The sequence below is a fragment of the Dysidea avara genome, chromosome 8 (assembly GCF_963678975.1).
Source record: "Dysidea avara chromosome 8, odDysAvar1.4, whole genome shotgun sequence".
Lineage (NCBI taxonomy): Eukaryota > Metazoa > Porifera > Demospongiae > Dictyoceratida > Dysideidae > Dysidea > Dysidea avara.
The window spans coordinates 24434025-24459454 of record NC_089279.1 but is presented as its reverse complement, the minus strand read 5'-3'; the positions used below and the strand labels follow the sequence as shown (position 1 = coordinate 24459454).

The window sequence follows — 25430 nt, the reverse complement described above, 5'->3', positions numbered from 1 at the left end:
GAACCTCTCTACAAGGTAACTTCTTCTAGCTGATCTTTCTACAGAGTGATTTGTTTGTAGCTGAATTCTCTACAGGGCGATTTGTTTGCAGCTAAACTGCTGAACTCTCTACAATGTAACTTCTTCTAGCTGAACTCTCTACGGGTGGCTTGTTTCTAGCTGATCTCTCTACAGGGTGACTTGTTTCTAGCTGAACTCTCTGCAAGGTAACTTCTTCTAGCTGATCTTTCTACAGGGTGATTCTTTTGTAGCTGAATTCTCTACAGGGCAATTTGTTTGCAGCTGAACTCTCTACATGGTAGTTTCTTTGTAACTGAACTCTCTACAATGTGACTTCTTCTAGCTGAACTCTCTACGGGGTGACTTGTTTCTAGCTGAACTCTCTACAGGGTGATTTGTTTGTAGCTGAACTCTCTACAAGGTAACTTCTTCTAGCTGATCTTTCTACAGGGTGATTTGTTTGTAGCTGAATTCTCTACAGGGAAATATGTTTGCAGCTGAACTCTGTACATGGTAGTTTCTTTGTAGCTTAACTCTCTACAATGTAACTTCTTCTAGCTGAACTCTCTACAGGGTAACTTGTTTCTAGCTGAACTCTTTGTTTGTAGCTGAATTCTCTACAAGGTAACTTCTTCTAGCTGATCTTTCTACAGGGTGATTTGTTTGTAGCTGAATTCTCTACAGGGTAATTTGTTTGCAGCTGAACTCTCTACATGGTAGTTTCTTTGTATAGCTAAACTCTCTACAATGTACCTTCTTCTAGCTGAACTCTCTACAGGGTGACTTGTTTGTAGTTGAACCCTCTACAGGGTGATTTGCTTGTAGCTGAACTCTCTACAAGGTAACTTCTTCTAGCTGATCTTTCTACAGGGTGATTTGTTTGTAGCTGAATTCTCTACAGGGCAATTTGTTTGCAGCTGAACTCTCTACATGGTAGTTTCTTTGTAGCTAAACTCTCTACAATGTACCTTCTTCTAGCTGAACTCTCTACAGGGTGACTTGTTTGTAGTTGAACCCTCTACAGGGTGATTTGCTTGTAGCTGAACTCTCTACAAGGTAACTTCTTCTAGCTGATCTTTCTACAGGGTGATTTGTTTGCTTCTACAGGGAAATTTGTTTGCAACTGAACTCTCTACATGGAAGTTTCTTTGTAGCTGAACCCTCTACAATGTAACTTCTTCTAGCTGAACTCTCTACAGGGTGACTTCTTTCTAGCTGAACTCTCTTCAGGGTGATTTGTTTGTAGCTGAACTCTCTACAAGGTAACTTCTTCTAGCTGATCTTTCTACAGGGTGATTTGTTTGTCTCTACAGGGCAATTTGTTTGCAGCTGAACTCTCTACATGGTAGTTTCTTTGTAGCTGAACTCTCTACAATGTGACTTCTTCTAGCTGAACTCTCTACAGGGTAACTTGTTTCTAGATGAACTCTCTACAGGGTGATTTGTTTCTAGCTGAACTCTCTACAAGGTAACTTCTTCTAGCTGATCTTTCTACAGGGTGATTTGTTTTTAGCTGAATTCTCTACAGGGCAATTTGTTTGCAGCTGAACTCTTTACATGGTAGTTTCTTTGTAGCTGAACTCTCTACAATGTAACTTCTTCTAGCTGAACTCTCTACAGGGTGATTTGTTTGTAGCTGAACTCTCTACAAGGTAACTTCTTCTAGCTGATCTTTCTACAGGGTGATTTGTTTGTAGCTGAATTCTCTACAGGGCGATTTGTTTGCAGCTGAACTCTCTACATGGTAGTTTCTTTGTATAGCTGAACTCTCTACAATGTAACTTCTTCTAACTGAACTCTCTACAGGATGACTTGTTTCTAGCTGATCTCTGTACAGGGTGACTTGTTCCTAGCTGAACTCTCTACAGGTGATTTGCTTGCAGCTGAACTCTCTTACATGGTAGTTTCTTTGTAGCTGAACTCTCTACAAAGTGACTTCCTCTAGCTGATCTATCTACAGGATGACTTGTTTCTAACTGAACTCTCTACAGTGTGATCTGTTCATAGCGGAACTTTCTACTGGGTGATTTGTTTGCAGCTAAACTCTTTGCATGATTGTTTCTTTGTAACTGAACTCTCTACAAGGTAACTTCTTCTAGCTGATCTCTCTACAGGGCAATTTGTTTGTAGCTGAATTCTCTACAGGGTGATTTATTTGAGCTGAACTCTCTACATGATGGCTTCTTTGTAGCTGAACTCTCTATTAGGTAGCTGATCTGACTACAGGGTGACTTGTTTGTAGCTGAGTTCCCTACAGAATAACTTGCAATGTAATATAATTGAGTAAATTATAAACGCAGCTGAATGCTTTATTAGGGTGACTGTTCTATTAGAGTATCTCGATCTCGCATTTGTTGCACGTAGTTGCCTTTCGAATCATAACTCAGTGATTTGTAATTCGATTCTTCTGTACTACTGCAAGAACTTTCTATGATGATTATTCCAGCTACATACTGATTTTCAGCTCGTTGCTCTAAGCGGTTTGCCTGGTAGATACGAAATCTAATAGTTTTTTTATTCATAAAAATCGATCGCGTAATTTTGACACAGGTTGGGTTTTGTGTCATATCTCCATGGTCTTTATCCCGATTCCTTTCAAACCACAAAAAGGCACTCCTACGATGATTGCTCCATCTACATATCAATTTTCAACTGATTCCTCCAAGGGGTTTACCCTGTAAGCGTGACAGACCTTCGACCTTATTGTACGCAAATAATCAGTCATAACTCCGTGAATGTTCATCGGATTCCTACCAAAGTTGGTACGGAGATCCGCCTTAATGAGCCCTTTAAGTGTGCCAAATTTCAGCCCAATCCGAGCACGAATTCGTGTTTTATGGCGAATTTTGCGAAGTGTGTGAAATGAAGAAGATGAAGAAGAAAAAAACGAAGAAATTAAAACGAAATTTTTTTCGCTCGTATCTTGGAAATGGCTGGAGCGATTTTCTTCAAATTTGGTATGTAGACTCCCCTAACTGGGAGGAACGTCTCTAGCAAATTTGGTTCCAATCGGATAAGGGATCACAGAGCTACATAGGTGTGAAAATTGCGTTTTCTTTCTTCCTGTTAATATACTCACGGTGTGGCGCGCCGGCTTCTTGGGCCGCACGACACACTATCGTGTGTTTTGATATCGCGATATATGTTCATATCATGACATAAACCTTGGTAATATGATATAGAGTTCTTCTACATTGTGGCAGCACTAGTGCAGATGTGCATTTAGAAGCTAGGGCTCAAACCAGCTAAAATTACAGTAAAAACTTCTCACCACTGTACAGCTTGCCACAAGACTTGGACAGCAAAATCAGTTGGTAGATTTTGACAGTAAAATTTGAAATATTGTATTCATGTACCTTACGTGCATGGTGAAAAATCAAATCTCCCACTGCAATACTGCTTTTCCTAGACCTTTTCACATGATATCTGTGATGTGGATGAGACACACTTTATCTCAACAAACATAACATAAGTGATGTGGATAAACTTTAGTCATCCATTCTGGTTTAAAGGCCTTTGTTTATATTTTCATGCATTGAAATTTCCACGTACCTTCTGCTGGTAGCCTTATTTAAGCGAAATTAGACGTAAGTCATGTTACTTGTGCTCCTTGTTGGGCAATAATTGTAATATAGTGCATAGGTGGATCAAAGACTGCCATCAGCATTTCAACTCAGCTGTAAACTAGGTCTGAGCCTATTATGCTCAATAACCTATTATTCCTTCCAGAATTTCCCAAAAAATTCTCCCATTATTCTTTTTTTATTCTTGTATCTAGCCTATTATTCCATAATAATGCTCATTTAGTTTCTATAGCCGGTTGCTTTGTTTTCAAGATGCTGATATTGCCAGAAATAATTAATAGCCATAAATGAAGCATTCATGTATCTTTTTTCTAGTCATAAGTAGTTACAACAGACTTAGAATAGCTATCTGCAGTAATAATTCAAGAGTTTTCATGATCAATTATTAGTGTATCATAGCTACATGCTAAGTTTGGTACATAATGATAACAATATGTAGAATGGTCTAAAATGCACAAGCTTCAAGATTACAGATAATCTGCAGTTAAATCCCTGATGCTGGCTGCAGATTTATATTAATATGAAACGATATGACTACTTTATTAGAGTATTTGAGCATTCTATTAGAGTATATCAATCTTTTAGAGGCTTTTTATAGTCCTTTTCCAGCCAGCACTCGTATAATAATGTCAGCTATATATCATTCTTAGTAGCTTAACACGATCTTCTAACTGTTCAAGAAGAGATATGTCCCTTAATTCCAGTAATTATTCCCATTGACGTCCGATAATTCTAAAATTATTCCTATAATTATCCTATAATTCTGGAAGTATTCTTATGAATAAAAAAGAAGTTGTCTGACTTAGGGAATCAAACCTGCACCTTTCAATGAAGTACAGTCTGCACCATTCTACCACATGCTCACACACTATTTTAATGGCTTCTAAAGGGGTTTTGCTTCTAAAGGGGTTTTAAATGTCCTGCAGTTAAAACATCACATTGGATAATTTCATATCAAATCATTGTAATGTTATTATTACAGATTTATTATGTATGTGGTTTAACAACGTAACAGTGCATGGCTGCTGAAGGAGTTTTGGATGTCAAAATACTCACATCCAAGCTTTGAAAATCCAAAACTTTTTGAGGGGTATGCCCCAACTTGGCATGCTTACACATACTGCTAAGCATTGCCATACAATTTCAGATCATGTCAGATCAACTTTGACTTTGATGTGACATAATGTCAGATCTACGAAGACTAGTTATAATTCTCTCTGGTACCACCACACAGTCTGATGACTAATTCATTCAGGGGGGTGGGGGGATTATATTAATCATACATTGTGTCACCACTGGAAGTCAAACTAATAGTAAGGTGGCTCCAGGAATTTTGGTGAAAGATTTCTAAATTATTTTTCTGTTACATTCTACTTAAATCTACAGGAGTCTGGGGGCATGTTCCCCCAAGAAATTTTTGTATTCTGAGATTGAAACTGGTAATAATTAAAATTATAAGTGAAATTTTAAACATACGTAGGTTAAGAATTTAATGATATACATAGGCTGCTTTGTGTTTGTTTCTACTAGCACATATAATCAGGAACAGGTCAAAGAGTAAAGATGTTGAGCAATGTGAAGTTTGAAAGACATGGGCATCATTCTGGAGATCTGGGGGTATGCCCCCAGGATAAAGTAAAGCTTTGTTTTAGACTATTTTTACTGTTTCATAAAGGCAAACAACTAAAAAAAAACAAAAATGTGAGGGTGGTTGACTGCAGCTCTATTAGACTCTTTCTTTGCTACCTTTTTCAAATCAATGCAAATGTATTCTTAATTGCCTGTACTTGACCAGTTTCTGAAAACCTCATAACCCCTTTAAATCCACCTCTGAATGGGATTTGCCAATTCAATCTGCAGTGGATGGCTACACTATCACTATTTGTGACACAGTCTGGGCTTATTGCCTATTTTAAAGTATTGAGAAATGCTAGTTTTAAGTATTTAGTGTGTTGTAGCTCACCAATGGCTGAAGCTATGTGTACCACATTTTCACACATTTTATACCAGTTCTTTACCTTCTAGATCATCCACTGTACAAGCAGCTAGCAGCTAAGTTTCCTACCATTTTAGACCCTAGGAAGGAGGGCCAGAGGATGTTCAAAATTATGAAGAGAAACACGTAGGGATGTGTTAGGCAAAGTTATGGGTCATTCAGGTCTCACAACCGGCTTAAATGAAAGGAAATTCACAGCACAGGTCTCTAGTCAAGACCACGGAGCTGTACAGCCACATACATACAGCCATCCCCAGGCTGACCATAGCTCTATTAAGGCCCCACACCACACATACGGATTGCCACTGGGCTTGGGAAAAGCAGCCAGCAAAAGCAGACCACTCAAGTCTAGCTGATTCTGATTGTAAAATGTGATAGTTTATTTATGTAGCTTTGTGTTCTTGGTGAAAAAGCAAATCTGTTGACATGGGCGATAAGACTGGTTTTCCCAGATCCAGTCACATTTTTGGTTTTGACCCCTCAGGATTACCTACACTACTCAAGACTGGTTTTGAGAGTTGTCTTTTCTGGGTAGTGTGACAAGCTCAAATGGCAATTCCCAGCCTTGTTTAAGGACCTGGTTTGATGAGAAGTAGTGGTGCACAGTTGGATGGCTTGATTAAATAGTTTGCTAACATTTTCTGTGTTGATTTGCTGCTTATCAGCCAACTAAGGAGCCTGCACTACCTTATAATAGGTTCTGGGCTCCATTCATATTGTGCCTCCATTTAAAGCGTATCTATTACTCACCCCTCCAATGCTTACCCTCCACCCCTTTGTCTCCATTGTCTATGTAACCAGGGCACAGTGCACTGCTGAGGTTTCAGCTTCATATGCCACAAATTATTGGAGTTAAAGTAGTTGTACAGTAGCTACTGTATTGGAAAAATAATTTATATGTACATGCTTATGTTAGCATGGTTATATCTTATGAACACAATTTTACACTGAATTGAAACTTTTACCATCGTTTCTGCCATGAACAGATGAATTCATCGCTGAGTAAATTCTTCCAGTATCTCTTTTCTTTGCCATTGGCAAAGTTGAAGAAAGGTCAATGATACGCTATCTTTCTGATGTGATGTAAGGAAATCCCCACATCTCATGTTTCTTTTAGTGTACTGCAAAAGATTTTCTTGGGTAGGAGGTATGGTATTTAGGTGGATGAGTTAAGAACAAAATTTACACTATTTAAAGATAGAATACACATGCATTGTACCCATTAAAATGAACACTTTGTACTGTAAAATTTGTCCTATTATGTTGGGTTCCTGTAGATCTGGTTACATTTTGTCCTGGTAGAAACAACCCAACAGAATGATGTAATAATCACCTCCAATTTGGTAATCATTGCATTCTTGTTGGGTTGTAGAATCCTAGCCCTTGCTTATGCCTACAGCTACACTATAGTATTTATGTACACCTGTATACTGTGTATTATAGTCTTGCTATTGCACATGTAGGAAAAAACAGAAGATGATGTTGCCAATAAATATACTGATGGCCGGCATAATAGTATTCAGTTGTTTCAATCAAAGCCTAACAGAGGGTTATTCTTGCCATTATCTGGACTACATTCTGATAAAAGGCACTGCAACTGTAAGTGTCAGTATATTTATGGAAGCAACCATATGAATGAATGACATGAAGTACTGTAAACAGTAAAACCTCAGAGTTGCCTAGTGCATGGATGAGCAAAAAGGTGATATAAAGTCACCATAAAACAACACATATATGCTAATAAACTTTTGACTACTCAATTTTTTAATAGAAAAATCAATTAGATGTTTGCATAAGCATAAACTGGATGTCTGGTGTTTGAATAACTGAGGGTCTACTGTAATTGCATATATTGCATGACCACTGGACTGTACGTTATCTTAAAGCAATCGCAAGACATGTCATATAATCCAAAGCTGAATGCATTATTAACATTGAGGCCAAGCACTGAATTTTTTATTGTACATTTATATTGCACAAGCAAGGCATTTTAAATTATTTGTTAGTGTATCAAAACCCAGTTGTCAGTAGCACACTTCACACTTGGTACTTCACACAAAGTATAATACAGAATTACGATGTTAGGTCATATAAACTAGTTTCTCATCCTCGCCCGCATTGCCATTTCCTTACCTCACCAAGGATTTTTGCACCACTGGTAGCTAAGGGAGACCAATTAACACCTTTTATAGTTGTGACCTCAGTAGAGCAGTCTACAAAATTTGCTTTTTGAGTCATTTTAGCTAGCTAATTCAGCTATCTAGTTAATAAAAAATAAATAAAAATCTGCCCTCCCACATTGCTATTTTGAGTACAGGAGGATGAGAAACTAATAATCAAGTTTATGTGGACTTATAGTATAAGACGTTTAATGGTTTCTAAAAAGACTTCAGCAAGTAGTAGATCAAGACACACACAGTAATGTGCAAGGACATCAGAGTAAAAGTGAAAGTGGTAAGGCTTAGCCTAACGCTGCTGAAGGCTAGAAGGCCTGGAAGCATATTCCCCCAGAAAAAAAATTAAATTTCACATTATTTTTAAGATGCTACTGTATTTGGTGGCAATTTTTGGCTATAGCTAATACTGTGTGCAAAGTGCTAGCTAGCAGCTACCAGCTGACAAGTGCTCAATGATAAAATTGGACACTAAACGATCCCATGATACTTTTTAACTCTTATTCTTTGAGTTTATTAATTAAGAGATAAATTGTAAGGAATAGTTATGAATCAAGTGCGGCCAAGAAAGCTGGCGCACCACACCATGACTATACTTACAGGAAGAAACAAAATGCGATTTCACGCATACATAGCTCTGTGCTCCCTTCTCGAATTGGAATCATTTTTATATTGCAAACGCCCTCCACCTTCAGGACCCCACAATCAAATTTGAGCAAGATTGCTTAATGCAGTTGTGAATTATAAGCCTTCAAAATTTGGCTTAATTTCTTCATTTTTTTCTCCGTTTAGGGGCTCGAGGGACTTAAATTCTTCTTTTCGCACACTTTACAAAAACCATTATAAATGCAAAGGTTTAGCTCAATTGTCTTGAACTTTGGTGCAATTTAAGAACGTATTGCGGCACAATCACGTACCAAGTTTGGTGCAAATCTGATTAATATTCATAGAGCTATGGACGATTGTTTCCATTAAAAAAGGCCAACTTGTTGCCACACCTACAGGTAAACCACTTATGGGAATAACTTAAAAATCGGTATGCATATAGGTTAACCATCGTAGCTCAAACCTTTTGTAGTTTAATAGAAATCGCACTGACTGCTACAGAGTTATAAGGCAAAAACCAAACAACTGTAAATCGTGCGGTCAAAATACTACTCTAATAGAACAGTCACTGCAGTGTAAAAAAGGTGCATTAAAAATGTCCAAAAAAATTTGCTGGGCAGCATTTGAACCAGGGACCTCCATACTGAACACCAAATCCTTAACCATTGAGTCGCTGCTATCACGGCTGATCACCTCGCTTTATTTCTACTTTATAAATGAAAATTCTAGCTAAAATCTACTCAATAGTCAAGTTCATAATTTCATAGATCTTTCACAGATCTACCAATGGAAAATCTAGATTGTTCCAGAACGTTCTACAAAAAGTATGAAAGTAGCCATGTTGTGCAGCCAAGTACAGCCAGTGTGGGCAAGCGACATACCCGTTTTAAGGAACCAGAAAATGCTGTTTTCATGCATCCGCAGTTGGAGCCTCTTTACAGGTGAGACCTGGCCTTCGATATGCAACACCTAATAATGAGGATGGAGCTGGTGTAGATGTTTATGCTTCAGGATTCTGGGGAGGTAAGCAAACATCTGAAGGAGTTTTTTTTATGTCAAAGTTAAGGCTATTGCACCTTCATATCGTGGTACCCAAGTATCCTCACCGTAGTTTATCGACGTTTTGAATGTGAGAAGCAACAGAAGTGTGAACAATAAAATTGAGATGGGTTCTTTTACCACACTTGTATTTTCAACGTTAAGGGGTGGTATGGGTCATGCTGCTCAGTGCTGTATTTTACATAAGACTTGCTCTCCTTGTCTCTCTTCAGAAAGAATAGCTAGTGTCATATAGTCCTGTGATGTCAGGGTGGTGGCAAGGGGTGCTGGTAACCCTGGGAATAATAATAAAAATCTAAATTAAAAAAGTTGTCATGTATCCGTAGCTCCATAGTGCTTGAACGGTATAATTAACCATTTCTGCAGCAGAAGCTTCCTCAGGGTAGGGCATCTCCCATTCTTAGTTTGAGTCGAATCTTCCCTGCTATCATTGGGGTATACGCACTTTAAAATTCATCTTATTTCAACCATGCAGTCTTCGATGATTCCTATAGCAAAGGGGAAAAGGTTAAAATAAATTATTAAAGGTCGGCTTTGGAACGTGTAATTACAAAAAGAAGTGATATCCACACAAAAGCAGCCAAGCTGTGAAAAAAGGTGCGGCCTGAATAAGCCTGGGTGAAAAGAGTTGTGAAATCAAGGTGGTGGCCAACAAATGGCTACAATGATATTAATGCTAATAAAATTTAATAATGGCTGTGTGCATTGTTAAAATTTATTAGTATTAACATCATTGCCACCATTTGTTGGCCACCACCTTTGATTTCACAACTTTTTTCACCCAGGCTTTTAAAGCCGTACCTGTTTTTACAGCTTGGCTGTTTTGTGTGGTACTTTTTAACTCTTAAACCTTATTCTTTGAGTTTATTAATTAAGAGATAAATTGTAAGGAATAATTAAGAAATAGCTACAAAGAGAAACAAAGCTATAATTATGTTTAAAGGCATTTAATATGGATGAAGTCAACCATAGATAAGCGTTGTTATCTTTGCACCCCATATTATCCATGAGTCAACATATGAAGCTGTTTTGAGTAAAAGACGGGTTAGATATTATTTACGTAGATAAATATTGTTTCTGTCAATTATTGCATTACATTAAATAAATGCTAAGTATTTCTTGTTTCATTACTTTTAGTTTTGACATCAGTGAGTTTGAAAGTTTTTATTTACTTCAATCAAAATGTGGTGAGGCCTTAGCTTCACTGCTATAATGCCCTTGCTAATGTGTCATGTGGCCCAAAGAATCCAGCGTGCTACATTGTGAGCATATATGTGACCGGGCCTGCAAAAATAGGGCATGTGGGCACATAAAAATTGCCTACTTTTTCAAACTTTGATGTGTTATAACTTTGTACTCCATGCCTCTGTGACCATGAATGTTTCAGCACATATTAAACATTTAGATGGCTTTACAATACAAGCGAAAATATTCCATCCCAGTACTGAGATATGACATGTTAGGTGATGGGGTGTAGTTTGTGCCCACATGCCCTATTTTCGCAGGCTCAGTCACATATATATATGAAGAAAGAAACATGATTTTACTTTACCCCCAAACATTAACATTATGTTACTGATTGGAACAAATTTTTGCTGTACAGAGGCCCACAGTCCACATACCACATTTGAAGGAAATCAATCCAGCCATTTCTGAGATATAAGCGGCTAAAGTTTCAGGTTTTCTTTCTTGGTTTTTTTCTTCTGTATTTTTTGCACACTTTTTGCAAAATCTTCCATAAGACATAAATGTGCACTCCAATTTGGCACACTGAAAGGAGTTATTAAATCAAATCTCATTACCAATTTTTAGTGGAAACCCGATCAAGATTCACAGAGTTATGACCATTTATTTGCGTAAAATGAGATCGAACTTCTGTTATGCCTACAGTGTAAACCACTCCAAGAAACCAGTTGAAAATTGGTTAGTAGTTAGATTAGTCATCATAGGCCTTTTCATGGTTTGAAAGAAATCGAGACTATGACCATGAAAATACAACACAAAACCCAACAGTGTGTAGCAATTACATGATTAAGGTTAATAAATAAACATTTAGTTGCACGCTTACTAGACCAACTGTTTATAGGAATGAGCTGAAAGTCAGTGTATAGGATTAATCATCATAGAATAATGTTTAGAAGAGTTTACAATAAAATATATACTGGGAAAACCAACTATATGTGACAAATGCTTTATCGAGATACTCTAATAGTACAGTCACCCTATTAGAACATTCAGTAAGTAGCAAGTTACCCTTCAGTTACAGTCAAGTCAGTGACCATGTAGGGAGTTCAGTTACAAACAAGTCTTCCAGTAGAGAGTTGAACTACATTACAAGTCACAGAGAATTCAACTACATTACAAGTCACTATGTAGAGGGTTCAGTTGCAACACATTCAAGAGAGTTCAGCTACAAACAAGTTACCCAATAGAGAGTTCAGTTACAAATAATTCACCCTGTACAGAGTGCAACTACAAATATGTCACCATGTAGACAATTCAGCTGCAAAACAAATCACCCTGTGGGGAGTTCAGCGACAAACAGGTCACCTGATAGACAATTCAGCTACAAACAAGTCTCCTGTAGAGTTCAGCTACAAAAGTCACCCAGTAGTGAATTCAGCCACATACAAGTCTCCCTGTAGAAAACTCAGCCTCAAACAAGTTACCTTGTAGAGATTTCTGCTACAAAACCACCCAACCTGTAAGAGAGAGTTCATGTGGTAAGTATTGATTTTAAAAAATGTATCATTATAAGCAAAATGCACAAAAGAATTCAACTTTTAATCTCTTCCTCCTTTCTGCAAAAAAGACAGGTAATACAAGCACGGGCTGGCTTTGGGATATGCAAATACAAAAAGAAGTAATATCTATACCAAAACAGCCAAGCCATGAAAACCGTGCAGCCCCCAAAAATGCCAGAGTGGAAAAATGTGAAATCCAAGGTGGCAGCCAAGAAATGGCCGTGATGGTTAAAATTTTTATTAACGACAATTCAGGTGAATTGGGTATTGGCCTTGTGATTGAGAGGTCCTAGGTTTGATGCTTGATTGAGAAGTCCCAGGTTTGATGCTTGATTGAGAAGTCCCAGGTTTGATGCTTGGTTTGGTCCCATGTTTACTACTACTGTTGTTTCATTGAGCAAGAAACTTTACCCCCCATTGCTCCAGCCACCTAGCTGTTAAACCAGGAACATATTGTATAATTATGTGCAATTCAGGGCATAGCTGAAGAACAGCCTTGTCATCCGTATAAAAATAAATTGGAAAAAACCCCTAGTAAAATTTGGAGAATGCAACACAAATTCACCTGAATTGTCACTAATAAAGTAATCTACCATCACAGCCATTTCTTGACTGCCACCTTTGGATTTCACATCTGGCTTTTTTGGGGGTTACACCCTTTTTCACAGCTTGGTATAGATCAATAATACGCCCCCTCTTAAGAGGGATATATGTTATCAAGACATAAGATAGTGTGTCGTGCAGCCAAGTACAGCCAGTACAGATGTACAACAGACAAGTGTGTATTTTACAGTAACCAAGAAAATGTCATTTCACACATCTGTAGCTTTATAGTACATAATCAGATTTTTGCTATGGTAATTTCCACTGGGTGGGCACTTCCCATTTCAAATTTCAGCTGAATCTGCCAAGCCATCACTGAGATATGCATATTCAAAGTTCGACTTAGTTTCTTCATTTATTTCTTCTTATTATTCTTCTTTTCACAACACTAAGAAAAATCGCTATAATTTGCATATACTTTAGTCAATTTTTGTTAAAATTTTGAGGGCATTAAGAATGTAATGCAGTATGTTCACAGTCCAACTTTCATTCACATCGGATAAAGAACAATGGAAATTTTCGAAAAAATGCAATAGCAATTTTTTGTCAAGGCCACAGGGTAAACAGCTTGAAGGAATGACTTGAAATTGGTCTATACATGGAGTAACTATTATAGTACAAACATTTTGTGAAATTGCACTAACAGTTATGGAGTTATAACAAAAACGCCAACTATGTGTAAAAAGCGCAGGATCGAGTTTTGTTAATAGAAAGTATTCCTTGTCATGCCTACCAGGCAAACTAGTCTATGGAATCAGATGAAAATAGGTAGAGAGGTAGATTATCTTTCAGTGGTTTATAAGGAATCAGATAAAGAACCACTGAGTTAAACTACGAAAGTCAACTAGTCAAGTGCACGATCGAGATACTCTAATAGTGCAGTCACTCTAATAGAACGTTCAGCTTTATAATAAGTCTCTCTATTAGAATGTTCAGGTCACCATGTAGAGAGTTCAGCTAACATCAAGTCACCTAAAAGAGAGTTCAACTACAATCAAGTCAACCTGTAGAGAGTTCAACTACAAACAAACCACCCTGTGGAGAGTTCAGCCACAAACAAGTCACCTGTAGAATTCAGCTAGAAGCATCATCCTAGAGAGAGTTCAGCTGAAACAAGTCACCCTGTAGAGATTTCAGCAAGCGACAAACAATCACTCTGTGGAATCTCAGCCATGCACAAACAACTCACCCTGTAGAGAGTTCAGCTACAAACAAATCACCCTGTGGAGAGTTCAGCTACAAAATAAATCACCTTTGGAGAATTCAGCCACAATCAAGTAACCCTGTAGAGAGTTTAGTAAACAAGTCAACCCCTAGGGTATTTAGCTACAAACAAATCACCCGGTAGCTACCTATCTATCTACCTATGTTTGTCTGTACGCACCCACGTGAGCAAAATAGTTTATAGTAATACCAGCTTTTACATAAGAAATAAAAGCGAAATGAAGTCCGTATTAATTTACAACTTTGCTTTGAGGTAGTTTCTTTTCGGCGGTCTGAAATATGGGTGTGGCGAACAGAACTTAGCTACAAACAAATAACCTTGTGGAAAGTTCAACCAAGAAATAAATCACCCTGTAAGAAAGTTCAGCTAGCCCTGTAGAAAGTACAGCTACAAACAAGTCACCTAGTAGAGAGTTTAGCGACAAACAAGCCACCCTGTAGATATGTTCAACTGCAAACAAATTCCTATCAGCCACAAAAAAGTCACCCCTACAAGTAAATCACCCCTACAAACAAATCACCCAGTGGAGAGTTCAGCTACAAACTAATCACCCTATGGAGAATTCAGTATCAACCAAGTCACCCTGAAGAGATTTCAGCTACAAAATAGTCACTCTATAGAGAGTTCAGCTACAAACAAATCATCCGGAGAAAGTTCAGCTACAATAAAGCAATCCTGTAGAGAACTCAGCTACAAACAAGTCACCTTGTATATAATTCAGCTACAACAAGTCATTCTGAAGAGAGTCCAGCTACATAGAGAGATCAGCCAGAAACAAATCGCACTCTAGAGAAATCAGCTAGAAATGAATCCTCATGTAGAGAGATCAGCTAGAAACAGAGAGATCAGCTAGAAACAAATCACCCTGTAAAGAGATCAGCTAGGAACAAGTCACCCTGCAGAGAGTTCAGCTATGTTTCAAGTCACCCTCTAGAGAGTTCAATAGAAACAAGTAGCTGTGTAGAGAAATCAGCTAGAAACAAGTCACTGTGTAGAGAGAGTTCATGCAGCTATAAGCAAGTCACCACATAAAGAGATCAGCTAGAATCAAATCACCCTGGGGAGAGTTCAGCTACAAACAAATCTCAGTAGAGAGATCATCTAGAAACAAATCAACCTGCAGAGAGATCAGCCAGAAACAAATTATCCTGTAGAGAGATCAGCTTGATCAAGTCATCCAGTAGGGAGTTCAACTACATTTCAAGACACCCTATAGAGAGTTTAGCTAGAAACAAGTCACCCTGTATATAGAAAGATCAGCTAGAAACAATTCACCTTGTAGAGAACAGCCAGAAACAAGTCACCCTGTATATAGAGAGTTCAGCTGGAAACAAGTCACCCTCAGCTATAAGCACGTCACCATATAGGGAATTCAGCTACATTTTCATAGTGTTTCAGCTAGAAATATATACGTACGTCACCCTGTGGAGAGTTCAGCTACAAACAAATCTCTCAGTAGAGATATCAGCTAGAAGCAAATTATCCTGCAAAGAGTTCATGAAGTCACCCTGTAGAGAGATCAGCTAGAAATAAGTAACCCTGTAAAGAGATCGGCTACATTTCAAATCACCTTGTAGAGAGATCAGCTCGAAACAAATCACCCAGTAGAGAGATGTGGTAGAAAAAAGTCACCCTGTAGAGAGTTCAGCCAGAAAGAAGTCATCCTGTAGAGAAATCAGCTAGAAACAATCACCCTGTAGAAAGATTAGCTAGAAACATGTCACTCTGTAGTGAGATCAGCTACATTTCAATCAGCCTGTAAAAAGATCAGCTTAAAACAAATCACCCTGTAGAAGGATCAGTTAGAAACAAGTCACCCTGTAGAGAGATCACATAGAATGAAGTCACCCTGTAGAGAGTTCAGCTAGAAATAAGTCACCCTGTAAAGAGATCAGCAAGAAACAAGCCACCCTGTAGAAAGATCAGCTAGAAACAAATCACGCTGTAGAGATCAACTAGAAAAAATCACTCTGTAGAGAGATCAACTAAAATAGAGAGTATACTTTTCAAGTCACCCTATGGAAAGTCCAGCTACAAACAAATCTCTCAGTAGAGAGATAAGCTAGAAACAAGTTACCCTGCAAAGAGTTCAACTATTTTTCAAGTCACCCTGTAGAGAAATCAGCTAGAATCAAGAAGCCCTGTAGAGAGATCAGCTTGAAACAAATCACTCTGTATAGAGAGTTCAGCTAGGAAAAAGCCACCCATAGAGAAATCAGCTAGAAACAAGTCATCCTGTACAGAGATCAGCTAGAAACAAGTCATCCTGTAGAGAGTTCAGCTAGAAACAAATCACCCTGTAGAAAGATCAGCTAGAAGAAGTTACCTTGTAGAGAGATCAGCTACATTTCAAATCACCCTGTATAAAGATCAGCTTGAAACAAATCACTCCATAGAGAGATCAGTTATAGAAACAGGTCAACCTGTAGAGAGATCAGCTTGAAACTAATTACCCTGTAGAGAGATCAGCTAGAAACAAGACACTGTGTAGAGAGGTCAGCTAGAAACATGTCACCCTGTAGAGAGAACAGCTGGAAACAAGTCACCCAGTAGAGAGAACAGCTAGAAACAAGTCACCTTGTAGAAATTTCAGCTAGAAAACATGTCACCCCGTAGAGAGATCAGTTGCATAACAAGTCACCTTGTGGTAGGCTGGCGCATAATTTTGAGCATAATAGGCTAGCAAAAGCATCAAGCATTATGCCAGCATAATAGGACGATTTCATGAATTTTAATTAAAACATGCAATGCGCGTGCCAAAAATACTGCACAACATGAACACACTGCACATTATTACTGCATTTTATATCAAAAACCTTGCAATGTTACTATTTTCTTGACTGATTATTCACACTTTATAGAAATAAGATCAAGATACTCTAATAGAGCAGTCACTTACTCTAATACAACAGTCAGGAAATGCTGATATACTCTAATAAAACAGTCAGCTCTCAAGCGTAATCTTGATTTGAGAGCATAATAGGCTGGATTTTTGAGTACTGCTCAAAAGCATAATAGGCAATTTTTAAAGCATAATTGGCTCAAGCCTACCTTGTGGAGAGTTCTCCTACAATAAAACTATCCTGTAGAAAGTTCAGCTATCTTGCAATTCTTTCTGTAGAGAGTTTAGTTAGGTTACGAGTTATGAGGTTGACTACAAACCATTCACCGTGTAGTCAAAGAGTACAGCTACATTATGAGTCTCCTTGTATTTATTTATCAAGACTTTACAGCACAAGTGCTGAAGGTCTGTAGGACTCCTGGTCCTACAGCCTGTTTAAAGTTGTTACAGAAAGTATGTTTGAAAAGGTGGAGAAATTTCAGCTACATGTAAATACACATTTACCTGTAGAATATTCAGCTGCAAACAGTTCAACCTGTTGACTTAATTTTTATCATCAGTTGTAAATTACCAAATAATATTGCCTAAGTGTACATGTAGCTAAACAAATCATTAAAATCTTCTCCCTCATAATAATCTTCTCCCTGTAGCAAAGAAAAAAGACAAGTTAAAAAGAAATACCTCAAGCTGACCATAGGATGGCTTTAGGTATGAAATTACAAAAAGAAGTGATATCTAATCAAAAAAAACAGCCAAGCTGTAAAAAAGGGTGTGGCCTCCAGGGTGAAACGGAGGAGGCAATGCAAATTCACCTGAATTGTTGGTATTAAAATTTTGCCATTAGCCTACCATCACAGCCATTTCTTGGCTGCCACCTTTGATTTCACCTCTTTTCGCTCTAGTTTTTGGAGGCCACGCCCTATTTTTACAGTTTGGCTGTGATGGTAGGTTAATGGCAAAAAATTTAATAACGACAATTCAGATAAATTTGGTGCCTAATCCTAGTGAAACTTGGAGGAGGCAACACAAATTCACCTGAATTGTCATTATTAAAGTTTTTGCCATTACCCTACCATCACAGCCATTTCTTGGCCGCCACCTTTGATTTCACCTCCTTTTTCACACTGGTTGTTTGGAGGCTGCACCTTTTTTTACAGCTTGGCTGTTTTTTGATTAGATAGTTATTGACACAAGTTTGAGGTAAAGCCAAGAATGAGTGTTAATCCAAGTAAAAGACTGCATGTTGGTACTTAGATGTGTATGGCTTCATATACAGCCAAGGACAACTAATATCTACAACTGCTGTGATAAAACTGGTAAAAGACTGTGGGCATTTTCATTAGGGACCCACCGATTATGCTCATTAATTCACCTATTGTGCTATGCTGTACTGCCCAAAAATTTACCTATTATGCTTAAATTAATGCTCAATATTTACCTATTGTGCTCAAATTATGCTCAATATTTTTACCTCAGTTCCCATGTTTTCTAATAACTTTGCACTTTATGGGAAAGCAGTAAGTGGTTGAAGCACAGACTGTAAATCCTTGCTTGTCAAAATGTATGTCACAGAAAAGATCCATATACTCTAATAGAACTGTCAGCTACCTGACTATTTTATTTTATTTTTTATTATTTTATTTATTATTTTATTTAAATAGTACATAATAAGTAAATACAAGTGAACTTAAATATGGGCCTCAGCGACCTGCACAGCAATTGGTGCCTCAGCAACAGGACAGCGCAAACTGGACCTGGCACTGCGAATGCACACAATTGCAGATCTCAACAAAGAGAAGCTTAATTTACATATCAGCCATCCCATCACTATTCCATAAGAAAGACTGTGCTTTGCACTCAAAAGGTTGGCCAATCGCTTATAAAACTGAGTAGCAGCATCACCCATTCCACCAGTAGTGGTGAAATTTTAAAGGAGCAAATGAGGCATTCTCTACTTCATGAATCCATTGTTGGTATTCACATCTCTTCTCCTTATCATGATGTTGGTATGCAGAGTGTAGGGTTGATTTGAGGGTGTTAAAATTTCTGACATAAAAGTATGACCTCTCAAATCGTCCTCCCCAAAAACCATCAGCTGCAATGTCAAGCCTTGTGTTATCATCACGGTTAGCTGTTTTGTATTGAAGGGTCTCACCAGAAAGAGGCTGAAGGTGGGGTTCAATGACAACATTGTTACAAACCTCGGAAAGTAAGTTGGCAGTTAGATCACGCACTTAATTATGTCTCAAAGAAGGAAACCCTCCCTTTGGACAAGACAGAGCATGTTCTATGGTAAAAGAGTGACCACAGGCACAGGAAGTAGGGCAGGCAGATGGTAGCCAATGATAGCGAAGCACAATTGCATCACGAAAAGCAGTTTTATGAACCACAAAATTATGCGACTTCAATGGAAGACAAGAGAGCCAATTGGATGCACCCTTCTTCTGAGCCAACTTGACTGAGGAATGCATGCTAGGAGGAAGTTCATCAAACAAATGATTGGCAAATTGAAGTTGCTCTTGATGGCTCCTAGAGTTAAACTTGGATAGCAACTGAAATAATTTTATTAGAGTTACTGACTGTTCTATTAGAGTACATTGATCTTTTTGTGGAATATGTATTTTGATAAGCAAAAATTTATAGTATTGCGCAACTTTTCTGCCTATTGTACTAGCAGTATGCTCAATGCTTTCACGCACCTATTATGCTCATTATTATGCCAGCATAATCAAAGGGTCCCTAATTTTCATGTACAGTATATGGCTTCATACTCAGCTTGCATAAACATGTTATACTAACACCACAATTTGGTGTTTTTAAACACCTTACTGGTAGCAAGAGTCCTCTCTATTATGGATTCTTGATGGTAGTTATTGCCCAGGCAATGATTACTAGATAGTTCCTGTAAATTCTTTGAATTGTGGTTTCACTGGGATATATTATGTAGTCTAATACACTGCATAACACTACTTCCATTTTTCATTAATGCATCCTGAGTATTGATATGTGACCCAGTCTGGGAAATCAGTCTTATTGCCTATTTAAAAGTGTCGAGAAATGCCGGTTTTGGGTATTTAGTGTGTTGCAGCTTGCCAATGGTTGAAGCTATGTGTACCAAATTTTCACACACTTTACACCAATTCCTCACCTTCCAGAGCATCCACTGTGCAAGTAACCAACAGCTAAGTTTCCTACCATTTTAGATAGTATTTAAACCAAGGTTGACTGTATCAGGCAAGCTCCAAAAGGAATGGGAGGCGGGGGCCTGGAAGGAGAGCAAGAGACTGTCTAAAAATTGAAAAGGAAGGCGTAGGGATGAATCAGGCCAAGTTATGGGCCATTAATTCAGGTTTAAAATCTGGCTTAAATGAAAGAAAATTTACAGCACGAGTCTTTATTCAACACCACGGAGCTGTACAACCACATGCAGCCATCTCCAGGCTGACCATAGCTCCATAAGGCTCCACATCGCACATATGGATTGCCACTGGGCTTGGGAAAAGCAGCCAGCAAAACAGACCACTCAAGACTAGCTGATTTTGATTATGAGATTAGTTTATTCATCTAGCGTTGTGTTCTTGGTTAAAAATCGAATCTGCTGACATGGGTGATAAGACCAGTTTTCCCAGATCCAGTCACATATATATACACTTTGGAAGTGAGATGTGAAAGTGGTGTGTATTATCTTAACTCTCACCGCCACAACTGCCATATGGCGGTTTCGATTATAAACGTTCATAGCATCACATTCTAAATGTTCTGTAACTTCAGTCGAGCGTTTTAGTAGCCCTTGCACTTATCCTGCAGTGGGAACGCCCTTAAGTGAACAGGAACAGGGATAATTGGTCTCTCACACACTATCGCACAGTTAGATGATGCAATCGCATACTTTTGGAACGTCGATAACAAGCATTGTAGACGATTCTTCGATGTGATAATGTCACTACTAATAAAGAGAAACAGTAAGGAGAGGGATTAAATAGGCGTATTGCTACTTTTGTACACTCGAAACAGTGACCTCGTGCTTGTATGTGCATGCACACTTGCTCAAATGCTGGAAAACCTAATTTAGAGATAATCGCTTCAACTGTAAACAGGTTAGTGATGTTTATTGTATTATTATAAACAGTGCTAGCTAAGAAAAAAGTAGTGAAATTTTACATTTGGTTTCACTAAGATCAATTTTTGTACTTTAAAGTTATATAATGGATTTGTATAGTTGTTCTTGTGAAAACAACAACTTCATAATCGAATCCCTTGTTCTATAGCGAGTAATTTGATACTGTATACAGTTTTATAGGAGTATATGGTATGGTGTGTAAGTTACACGGTTTAGAAACAGTAGATTGGAACCTGTACAAATTTGGCGGCGAGGGAGTTAATTAAACTGGAAATTCTGACAGACAAGAACTTTAAACTGGATATCAGAATTTATACTTCTAAGACTTATTATACCGGCTGTTGAAATCTTGTAGCTGCGCACTTGTAATCATTGCTCCCAGGAGTTTTAACACTTTATAATTCTACCATGTATTTTCATGCTCCCATGGGGCTAAGGACTCACAAACCCAGATAACATAGTCTATGTATGTTTGGAAAAGCCAATGACACTTTCAACAACTCCAATTATAAGCATGTTAAGCTGTTAATCAGCTTTAAAGTGATTACAATTATTAGTAGTCAATGCACTTTGGATTGCAAAAATGTGATAATCAGCAATTGCAAAACTGCATGTCATAATGGTAAATTGGTTAATTGTAATACTATTGTTTCATGACATTAAGGTTGATTTTTCAAAATCTAGTCACATATTGCTGAACATGTGTTATTCAACTTGATATACATCATGTTGTTTTATTAGCATTTAAAAACTTATTATATGCATAATCGAAAAGCTTACAAAACTTTAAAAATTCTTTTTCAAAAATATTTTGATCCCATTCCTGCAGTGTCTTGCACAAGTTTTGCATGGTTGCTATTGATTATAAAAGTGTGAATTACTGTTATTCATATATATGTGCAACTGTTCAACTCTTAGCCTTGTCATCAGATTATGGAAGTATGACATTAACAAGCCCAGTTGATTCAACCGAGGCAAGCTTAGACAGCCTCCAAGTTGCAGATGTTGAAGTACAAACTGGTGCTGTCAAAGTTGTGGATGCTAACATACAGACCAACCAGCTACAAACCAATGATGCTACTGTACAGACTAAGCAGTATAGTACTGTGGATGCCAGTGTAAAGATTCACCCATTACAAAATGACAGTGCCATTGTTGAAAAGTTGCACCTTGATTTAGAAAACATGAAAACACATTTTGAAGAACAATTGAAGAATGCCATAATAGAAGTACAGCAAAGTAATGAAGAATTGAAAGCAAACCTACAAGAGCAGCTCTCCCTCACTCAAAACCAACTATCTCTTGCCCAACAACAGTTGGTAGGGTTACAAGCTATGATAACCTCTAGTAGATTATGGGTTGTCTCACGCAAAGAAATCAAACTTGGGAAGGAAATTGGTAGAGGAGCTTGGGCTATTGTATATCGAGCTACTTTCCGTGGGACCACTGTTGCTGTTAAGAGTCTTCACGATGCTATCAATGCTCCAAAAACGAAGGAGTTATTTCAAAGAGAGATGAACATGGCACTTCAGTGTCAGCATGAGAATATCGTCACTTTTCTTGGAGCTACAATGGATCACTCTCCAGTAATCTTGATGGAAATGATGGATATTAACTTGAGAAAAGCATATGAACAAGAGTCTGTCAAAGATCATCAAATACCCAGCATTTTTCATGATGTTGCTAAAGCTCTTCATTTCTTACACACCAGACCAGATCCAGTAATCCATCGTGATGTGAGTAGTGTTAACGTGTTACTAAAGGAATTCTACAATGGTGAGTGGCTGGCTAAACTGGGAGACTTGGGTACTGCTAAGATACAGCAACAAATAGCCACTGCAGGTCCTGGAGCAATTGCATATGGAGCCCCTGAAGCTGGTGACTATACAAAACATTCCCCCAAGATGGATGTGTACAGTTTTGGAGTTGTTGTCATTGAAACTATCTCCAAAACTCATCCTTTTCAAATGATTAATTCCCTTAAAACACTAATCCGAGATCAATATCCACAGTATGATCAACTGGTCACCAACTGTACCAAACAACAGTCATGTGACAGACCAACAATGTATGATGTTCTTGTACAATTGGATGAGATTGCTGCTACTGCTGCTAAAAATTGACAAATTATAATTAATGCACACATCATATGTTCACTACTAGATTATATGTATCCATGCATGTGCGTGACTACATTGTATAGCTGCTTTGTATAAATGTTTTTCAAAACAAATTATATGGATGTGGCATTCAGCAATAGTATAGACATACACTGTAGTTACTAATTGTAAAAGTAATTTAAAGAGATTAAGATATGGCCATGGGTAATAATAGTCTAGAAATTGCTGGAAAAAGTCAGCATATTAAACAAACACAGAGAGATCTCTTTATTTGGACTCAATGGATATGGTACATACCTACAGTGACTATAATAACTAAGATGCAACAGTGTGTAACAATGTCTATAGTCGATGGCAAAATGAACCTTCAACAACCAAAACAACTTCAAAATGGATGATATGATTGCAATAAATAAGTCATAGACATGGAGATTGAGAATGGTGTAGCTATCTCCAAAAAGTAAACAGATTTTGTGGATCTGCTGCGTAAACAATATTAGAAGCACTTATACAAATGGAATTGACATAAATGCTGCTTTGGTTGAAAGACAAATATCTGTTGGAGTAAGCATTCATGTTCACGATTTTATCAAAAAGTAATTTTATTTTAGTCAAAAAAGTGTGGTTTTTGCCTCACTTAAAGCATGCCATTGCTGATTACTAATTAATCCACTATGCAGTGGTATGTACATTAGTCCTGATTCATAATATAGAAATTTCTTTCTGAAATTTCCCAAAATTTTCACCTATTATGATCTTCAGTGTTCCCATAATGCTAGGTTAACAACATTTCTTACAACAATTAATGCTCTATTAGCATAATTCACTACAAAGTGACTGTTCTATTAGAGAAAATAATCTACTATTGCAGTTTCCACTGACTGCTCTATTAGGGAGTATCAATCTATTTTCATGGAATTAAGCTCCTTGGATAGTTTGAAATATCCACCTATAGTAGCATAGTACTACAGCCTATTATGCTTTATGATGCAAGCCTAATGTATATACATATAAATACTATACCAGAATAGTTTTAATGACACAGTTTAATTATAATGCACACAAGACCTTTTACTACAGAGCCAGCACTAACTACTAGTTATGCAAAATAAACAGCTGAATTTAGAATGTGACAATCATATATACGACAGATTATAATAATTATTATAGATTTTAATTGGAAGAGTCTGGATTGAGATTTTACCGATCTGGAAATGTAGTAAATTCAATAGACAGTTACAGTTACTATAGTAAAAAGGAACATCACTTTATAAAATAATGTATTGTCAGAGTCCTAGGTTGTAACCAGTACGTCTTGAGTTATGATCAAACCTGTAGTGCCTATAACTGTTGTACTTGGCTCCTTACCTATAACATATATTCTCTTCAATTCTGTCATGTCATTATCTGGATTGAATACCATGTTAAGCTGTGGCCAGTTACACTGACTGTCAAATAAAAAGGCTGGTCCTTCCCACCAGGCTTTCAACCCTGATGATATCTTTTCCAACATAGTACCTCTTGTTAAATAGTCAGCAGGATTTTCTTCCATGGGTACATATATTCACTTATATCTGGACTAACGGATGCTTGATTTTCCCAATCCTGTTTGCTACAAATGGCTTAAATTGTTGGCTGTGCCCTTTAATCCACCACAACACATTGGTACTGTCTGTCCAGAATGTTATAAACTGTTTGTCAATATTCAATGTTGTTTCCACAGATAAAGCCAATCTCTTCCCTGTCATTGCCCCCATTAATTCTAAACAGGGAATGCTTGTTGACTGTAAAGGAGCTACCTTGGTTTTAGATGTTACAAATCACTGCTTGAAGTTTCTTAGTTTACTACAGTGGTATATCCCCAGTATATGGAACAGTTAATTGTTCGTTATTTTAGTAGTTTTTCAGTAAACCTGCATTCACTGATGTTTACTGAGAGTTTAAAACTTAGTAAAACAATTATGTTCCATATGCTTAAAGTTACTGACATTTTACTATCAGTATAACTACAGTACAGCAGCTTAACAAATTAGTAAACTAAGAACCTTCAAGCAGTGAATGAGACTGGTACTTTTCCATCATTGTTTTCTGATTTCATGTAAACAACTGCTCTATAAGCATCCTGAGATGCATCAACAAATACATAGGAATACTTGCCAACACTTTCGAAGAATTTGACAACCATTTGTGAGTGTGCATACTTGCACAATTCCTTATGCTCAATCCCTTCTATTTCACTACTTACTGAGTCCATACTGTCATCCATGTATGTTGAATTTAAGATAACTTCTGCCGCTCTAGGATACTGTTTTTCATAAACCCTTTCAAGGTGCTGAGAGACAAGTTGGGCTAAAAAT

General features: G+C 37.5%; 1 protein-coding gene across 2 annotated transcripts in view; it reads left to right on the top strand.

Moving 5' to 3' along the window:
- Positions 1 to 23205, top strand: part of LOC136263246 (uncharacterized) — a 59526-nt gene extending 36321 nt beyond the window's left edge. For both annotated transcript variants that reach the window (XM_066057754.1, XM_066057755.1), the window contains exons 6-7: positions 7044 to 7179; positions 21872 to 23205. In XM_066057754.1, the coding sequence (XP_065913826.1) occupies positions 7044 to 7179; positions 21872 to 23076 (1341 nt within the window). In that variant the 3' untranslated portion in view covers positions 23077 to 23205. The remainder of the gene's footprint in view (positions 1 to 7043; positions 7180 to 21871) is intronic.
- The last annotated feature ends 2225 nt before the right edge of the window (positions 23206 to 25430 follow it).